Here is an 8,236-nt window from a genome sequence, read left to right as displayed (position 1 = left end):
TATATAACAAGCTGACAACAACGGCCCCCGGCCTCTTGGCGAATACAGCACAGGCTGACCACTACGGCCCCTTGGCAGACCAGCATGAGCTGTTGACTATTTTTAGTCATCTAATGTTAGCCTACCAAAACACTTGTTTTTTTTAATCTGTATAACACTACAACCCTACAAGATCCAATGAAAGCCTTTTTCCTCAAACCATCTAGCTGCTCAATAGCACTGACTCATCGCCTCCCCCAACCTCCCACCTGAAAAGTCTACTATAGGCGCTGAAAGGCCGGCTTATGTGTTATGAAATTACAGTACAGACCTTAGTGTAATAATTCTCCCTTCAACACTGCAATAATACACTATACTGAGCACTATATTTCATATTAATGTCTCATTTATTGTTGCTCACTACTGGTAATGTTCTTTTTATTTTTCTATTTCCACTTACTGTTTAATGTTCCCTGTCTTCTGCTAAATGTTCACACTGGAGAAAGTACATTTTGTTAAGTGTGCAGTGCCGCAGAAGCAACCGCAATAATAAACCTTGACTTGAATCAGTGATCCAATGCCAAGTCTAGACCATTGTCTAAAACACATAAAAAATGTGTTTTGTACAGACGTAATATTTTTTTAACTTAATTCAAACTAGTCACTCAGTAAGTGGAGACATTTCACCTGCAGTCTTTTGAAGGCCACTTGGGAGAATGGATGCTAAATTTGAATGCCTCTCAAGATGAAGAACTAGAAAGGTCGTGCTTAATGTGACTTTTTGGAGACTTTTGGATTGGAGCAGTTTCAAACTTTCACCTACAGTTTAAGATACATCTATGAGAAGCCTCAGCAGCATAATAGTCACGCATTGACATATAAGCATTCAATGCGCAAGGCCAAATAGATGGCATGCAAGCGACTAAAAGAGCTTTTTGCATGCCTGAAACTGGTTTGGATAGTTGGCTGATGGGGTGTGTGACACAGCTGCTGTTAACCTTTATTCAATTAGCTTAGAGACTGACAATAGCAGCGAGTAAACAAAACGCACAAGCAAGGGCCGAGCTGCTATTTCACTTCTATCACCATTGAGAATGTAAGTCAAATTTTGGCATAATGTTCTGGTCTACCAGTGGTTTATAAAAAATCAGCCTCTGATCAGATTCCAAGGCATTCATTCAAAATGGCCTAATTACAAATGACTTTGCTTTCAACCATCAATTCTGAAATGAATCGGTATTTACAGCACACAGGATTCGTTGTCAGTGAACAGGGGTAATTATTTATTGGTGTTTTCAGGGGGGAAAAAAAGCCAGACCACATTTCCCAGCATCCCTATAGGCAGGAACAGTAGACATTACCAAGTGATGTTTGGTAGTGGTGCACTCATGAGATTCATAGTTCATAACAGTCACAAACAGGGAGCTGTTGATAATCCACATGTGGAAAGGGATAAAATGATGAATACAATACCCGCAATAACATTTAGCAGCGCGCCATCACCCCGAAAGTGACGACGGGCTACCAATGCCCATGAAAGAGTATGTGCACACAGTTACATAGAAAAATAGCACTGTCAAAAGTTTTTAAGCTCTTTAAGGTTTCAACCTTCAATTGCTTTAAGCTTCTTTTAAACAAATGGTACGTCTTTGACACGGCATCAAAAAGTAGCGAGTCAAAGGTGGTAGAAGAAGAAGTAGTTGTTCTGTCAAGAGAAAGGAACAGTCAGTCTGCTATTTGTTTGTTTCAGGTTATATCAAATTCATACACACAAGGACAAGATTACGGTCCCCCCATTGCACTTGAGGCCTAGCACAGTCTCGGTGGATGGTTCCAACAGTGAACGGGCTCGACTGAGTAATTCAAGATGGTCTTGCACTTACAAGGGAGGTAAGAGAGCAATACATTTCCTTCGAAAAGTAAGTTGAAACGCTGAAAAGAAACGTGAGAATTATAATCATAACAACAGCAATGATAATGCAAGCAATCGTAATAATAGAGCAACAAGGTTCAAAAGGAAAAGACATTTAAATTTCTATCTGTAAAGTAATAAAGTTATATATCCAGCACTGTTTTTTTTTTTTTTTTTTTAACAGAATCTTCCTCCAAAAATAGTTCTTAGTGCACTATTCATTTCCGTGGAATTATACAGCCACCATTAGCTGGCTTGAAAAAAATGGACAACAATCAAGCAAAAAAAGCCACAGTATCGCTGATCAGCGTGGCGTGTTTTTTTATAGTCATCCCAGACACCTGAGAAAAACGGATAAGAAATCAGATCTGTCTTTTTTATAGGAAATATACTACATTTATATATTCAAGTTATGCAAATTACATCTATAATCACATATTCAAGCATATACTCATGTACACACATATATCTAGTGAGAGAATAGTTTAATATTTAATATATAATATAATATTGTACTTTGTATGGTACAGTAGTATTAGGGTGCATGTTTTTGGGGGGATGTGGGGTTAATTTTGAGGAAATGTATAGATATACTCGTGTAGGTCTATGTGTGTGTGTGTATATATATATATATATATATATATATATATATATACATACCATCCCTCATACAATGATCAATAATCATAATAAATCATAAAAGGTTATAGGCAAACAGGTTATTAACTGTCGGGTTATGTGCGTCTGGGTCAAGAGACTGGGTGAGCACCATATAAAATGACGGTCGTAAACACCAAGAGTGTTTTTTCTGCGGCGGAAAAAATACGCAAGCATGCGCCAGCATGCAACTCACTCGCTGCTGAATCGACCTGGGTGAGAAACGCCAAACCAGCACCGATCACAACGTCAAAAACTCGAGGAAGAGAGAAAGAGAGAGAAACGATATTGCTGTGTTTAACAGTTCCGTGGTTCACGTCTTCAAAGAGTCAGTCTGTGCATATATATATAATCGTACTGGCCATGAAAACCCACGTCCAGTTTTAAAAACAGCTTGTGTGTGTGTGTGTGTGTGTGTGTGTGTGTGTGTGTGTGCGTGCGCGCAAGTGGACGTATTTGCTTTAACATCTAAATATATACATTGTACACGTTTCACGACTCCCGAGACAGGATGTAATGCCATCTTTCTCTCTCTTTCTCTGTCTCTCTCTCACCTCAGGATAAAACAATCACACACACTGAATTTTAAGAAAAGGAATCAAAGATACCAAAACAAGTGCTTGAACAAACCCATGATGAAAATTTAAAACTATACAGTTTTCATGTTCGCCATTTTTAGTTTCCTATCAGCTCCCTATCTGTTTCTTTTCGTAACTCTTATTGACGTTCGTCCATTTAGTCTTGTTTTTTCTGACCTGCCTGACTGCTCCTGATGTTGAAAATATATCATTTAATGATAACGATCCTGACTTTTTCTTCATGTAGCCCTCTTTCGGTCCAGCTCCCCTACCCTCCCACCCATATATAAAATATACAAAAAGATTATTTCCAAAATCTCATCGCCTGCCTGCCTCTGCAAGTATAAAAATATACAGTTTTCCTATGTCAAAATCTCTTTCGCGCTCTCGCCGCCATCCGCGTTCCCTCCTCCGCCTCTTCATCTACTCTATTATAGCTGACCCTAACAGTTCAAAAATATACAATGTGTTTTTTTGTCATAGAAAAAATTACATCTCTCCCGCCTCCTGTATAGTTCTCTCTCTCTGAGAAAATCATCCCGTATAGAAAGAGGATGTTCACAAGGGCTACTTGACGTTATAAATTATCTGCTTTTATGATCCGTGAGTATTTATGAGAGATTGGATTGCACATCCTCAGTCAAGGTTTGGGGTGGTATCATAGGAGAAGAGCCGACGCATATGAAATGCGCTTGTGCTTATGTGTAGACCTTGTGCACATCCTTCGCGCTGGGGCTGTTCAACTGTGAACCACAATTTTCAAGTATTTGTTTCAACCAAGCACCACGCCAGTTAATTCGTCCAATCCCTGCACGTACGGAAAGAGTATCGTAGTGCTTATTTGAAGCAAACGCTGCGAGAAAATGCCATTCCAGGATGAGTTGAACAGCCCTTGAAACGCTATTTCAAAATCAGTAATTGTCTCTTTCGCTTCCTTCTGTTCTTCCTTTGTCCTCTTCAAAGATCTCCGTGGCGGGTCTCATATTTGCTGATGATGTTGCGACAGCGGCCCAGCTCTTTTCGCATATCGGCGACCTCCTGACGAAGGGCGGCGTTCTCCCGTTCCAGGAACGCCGCTCGGACCGAAATCTGATTCTCTTTCAGTCGGCGGGCATCGCGAGAACGTTTTGCTGCTTCGTTGTTCTTGTAGCGTCGGCTCCAGTACTTGTCATCCTTTGGATGGGAAAAAAGAGAAAGGGTCAAATCATAAATATAGATGCATAATATATGAGCATATGGGTAATTAAAACAATATAACCAATTTTTAAATAATCGGTATCAGTTGATTTTGGATATTTACACTGCCATTCAAAAGTTTGGAATCAGTAAGATTTTTTAAATGTTTTTTAAAGAAGTCTCATATGCTCATCAAGGCTGTATTTATTGGATCCAAAATACAGAAAAAAAATGGTAATATTGTGAAATATTATTACAATTAGAAATAATGGTTTTATATTTTAATACTCTTTTAAGTATAATTTAAGTATAAGTAAGTATAATTAAGTATAATCTCAATTTTTATCAGCCGTTACACAATTCTTCAGAAATCATTCTAATATGCTTATTTGATACTCAGTTATCATCAATGTGGGAAATATTTGTGCTTAATATTTTTTCGGAATCTATGATACTTTTTTCGGGAGTCTTTGATGAATGAAACATTAAAAATAACAGCTTTTTTATAAAAAGTCACATCCTTGCTGAATAAAAGTATTCATTAAAAAAATGGTTGTGTATGTCGTTATAAAGGATTTCTGTTTTGATTAAATTGTGTTCTTTTTGACTTTTTATTTATCAAAGTATCCTGAAAAAAGTATTACAGGTTCCAAAAAAATATTAAGCAGCAAAAACAGTTTTCAACATTGATAATAAATCAGCATATTAGAATGATGTGACACTGAAGACTGGAGTAATGACTAGGGATGCACCGAAATGAAAATTCTTGGCCGAAACGGAAAACCGAAAAAGAGGAAACCAAGGGCGAAAACCGAAAGAATTATGCCAATTATTAGTACCATTGCATTTATGGCTATGACTGTGTACTAATCTTACTAAAATCAAGGCATTGCAATTGCATAAATTAATATTAAAGTTTCAAAGAATAAATAAATTATATTAATTTAAACAATTATTATCAATCAAGTATTATATTACTTAAATAACTTATACATATATTTTACTGCCTTTGTTTAAATTGTTTACATTTTTATAACACATTATCTCGTGGATCCATCAGTTCACATTTACAACTCTACGCGTTTCTCTTCCAGCAGGAGGCGCTTTCAGAATGGTAAACAAAGCAGCGCAGCAAATGACTTTGAAACCTACAGTGCTCATATTTATTCAATGGATAGCCTTTTGAAATTTCATCGCAATTCTCGTCTTTCAGTCCCCACATTTAAGACCACCTGAAATCATAATTAAGACTTTCTTAACCCCTAATAACACTGCAGTCATCAATGAAAATTAAGAGTTTTATTTAAGTCTTTCAAAAAACAACCCTTACACAAAATACGTTTATTTTTATTTTTTCCCACCATGTTCGGGGCACAAGAAAAATATTAGGGGACTAAATTAATATCAGCATATGAAGTATAATCGTCTCTTATTGTCTCTGAGAGAATGCACGTCAGATGCTGAAATCACTGTCAGTTTTTACTTTCACTTTAACATATTGCGCAGTTCTCAGGTTACTTGTGTGTCTCTGCTCTCATCACTGCAAGCACGACTGCAGACACACCCCCTCTAGAAATTTCGGCTTTACAAGTTTTGCAAATCGCTATCCGTGGGTCTTTCCCAGATATACTGAAATAGGTCCACACTGCAGACGTGTTGCTTCAGACAAGCACGTGCAGGCTGCGGTTTCTGTTTGCGTCAACATGCTGTTTTGGCCGTGTTGTTTCGGTGATATATTTTCGGTGGCCGAATATTCGGTGCATCCCTAATAATGACTGCTGAAAATTCAGCTTTGATCACAGGAATAAATTAAATTTTAAAATATATTAAAATAAAACACTGTTATTTTAAATTGTAATAATATTTCACAATACTACAGCTTTTTCTGTATTTTCGATCAAATAAATGCAGTCTTGATGAGCATAAGAGACTTTAAAAAACATTAAAATCACAAACTTCTGAACGTCAGTGTAATTGTGTGTGGTAATTTTTACTTTTACATTAGCTTTATCATCATTTAATATTAACAAAAATGAGTAATTAAATAATTACACAGTTAAGTGTAATCCTCATAAAATTAATATCCATTTTTCATACTGTATATTTTAAAGTTGTGATGCCTAAATGTTATAGAATGTTATCGATGGCCATTCATCTGTTATCTATCTATCTATCTATCTATCATAATCAGAATAATAGCGGCTTATTTAAGGACAGATGTATATAGTTACAATGTTCATAACAATATGGGTGACTTTTTTAAGACTCTTATAATCCTGATTAAAATTGTATATTATCCTTTAGAGATATTTAAAATATTTGATTTTCATTGATTTTTTTTTTTATTGATTATCCATAGATGCTTGTCAGCAGCATGATTAGAAAGTTGAAAAGCAATCTGTGTAGTACCTTCTGTTCATCTGGCACCAGCATTTTGCGGGCCTTCTTGATCATGGGCTGAGGCTTCAGCTCTTCCTCTGAGAAGCGATGCCTACGCGGATCAAACGCCTCCTGGCCTGGCACACTGGACAGGGCGAGGTCAGCGGGGTCGGGATCAAAGTTCACCATGACGTCAGCCACATTTGTGGGTGGCACCACCGGCGGAGGTGGGCAGGAGGGACTCGGAGAAGGGTCAGGTGGTACAGTTTGAGCACCTGTTGAGAAACAAAGAAGCGTCATGAAAAAATCGTCTCTCACATGTCCACATGTTACCAGACAGATGAAAACAGCACACATCAGGGATAAAAGCAAAGAGGATTATGAACAATACAGTACATGTGTATGTTTCCTGACTAGCTGCAATGGCTTGTGTTGGCCACAAGGGTGCGCCAAAAGCCAACGTGGACACTTGCCAATTTCAGCAGCTGGCAGGCAAGGTCGACAAGCCAGCCTGCAGTTTCAATTCATGTTATAAACATCCAGAGAAACACCATAAAACTGACCCTGAAAACGCTCACATTTTGTTCACGGTTGAGATCGTTTAAATTCATTGAGACTCGTTTTCCAACACTTTACAGCACTTTCCACTGCTTACTTCTCATATTTTCTTCCTCTTTTTAGTTTGAAATATGCTTTTAGAGCAGCTGATAACGTTGCGATTGGAAGACGAGCACTTACTGACGTTAATTATGATACATTAGCTGTAATGGCAGTTTCTGCTTTGGCGCTTCTGAGCCGCTGCTTTAAATTGTTCCTGAGTAAGTTCTTAACACAGATATAATGTATTTTGGGATACACACATACAATTACAAGCTAATTATATGCGTGTAACATTTGCTGTTGTATGCACCTTTAAACACTGTAAATGTTGAAATAAGATAATTCTGTTTATTTCAACAAAAGAACAATCCGGCTTCAGACTTTAAAAACTGCTCTCGAAAGCCCAATTTGCTCATGTAAACATAATCAAATTCTTTGTAATTTAATAATGAGCTTCTAAGCCTGAGCACTCAGGAGGCCTGCCAAAGATTTGTTTTTCATTCATTAAGACGACGCACAAAGACCAACACAAAGTGATATAGGAAGATCGTTACGTAAAGCGCGCTCCCACCAAAATCAACGTATTGTCCAGTTCCTGTACTAATCCTCGTCTATCTAAAATCTAGCTAGGGGAAGTGTTTTTCCCATGACAAGACCAGCTGTCCTTTGGGCCTCTTCCTTTCTATGCGGGAGGAGACATAAACAAGAGACACAGCTGTGTGCACAATTCACACAGTACAAGCTATACAAACACACACAATGCATACAGTGTTTATATTGCTATACAAAGGCAAGCCCATCTATCTATCTATCTATCTATCTATACTGTACAGTTAAATGCAGTCTATCTATCTCTCTGTCTATCTGTTTATATTTATAAATATAATATCCAATGAAGTCTATATAAAATAAATCCAATGCAGTCTATCAATCTATCTATATGTCTGTCTATTTG

The 8,236-nt window shown here is 37.4% G+C and overlaps 1 protein-coding gene across 1 annotated transcript in view; it reads right to left on the bottom strand.

The window, feature by feature from the left end:
* Positions 1-1,234: 1,234 nt before the first annotated feature.
* The window catches only part of dbpa (D site albumin promoter binding protein a), a 14,327-nt gene continuing 7,325 nt past the window's right edge, over positions 1,235-8,236 (bottom strand). The window contains exons 3-4 of the mRNA XM_073822004.1: positions 6,712-6,956; positions 1,235-4,299 (exon numbers count right to left, since the gene is read on the bottom strand). Of these exons, the coding sequence (XP_073678105.1) occupies positions 4,084-4,299; positions 6,712-6,956 (461 nt within the window). The 3' untranslated portion in view covers positions 1,235-4,083. The remainder of the gene's footprint in view (positions 4,300-6,711; positions 6,957-8,236) is intronic.

Source organism: Garra rufa, chromosome 17, assembly GCF_049309525.1.
Source record: "Garra rufa chromosome 17, GarRuf1.0, whole genome shotgun sequence".
Lineage (NCBI taxonomy): Eukaryota > Metazoa > Chordata > Actinopteri > Cypriniformes > Cyprinidae > Garra > Garra rufa.
The sequence above is the reverse complement of the archived record's forward strand: the minus strand, read 5'-3'. Positions and strand labels throughout refer to the sequence as shown.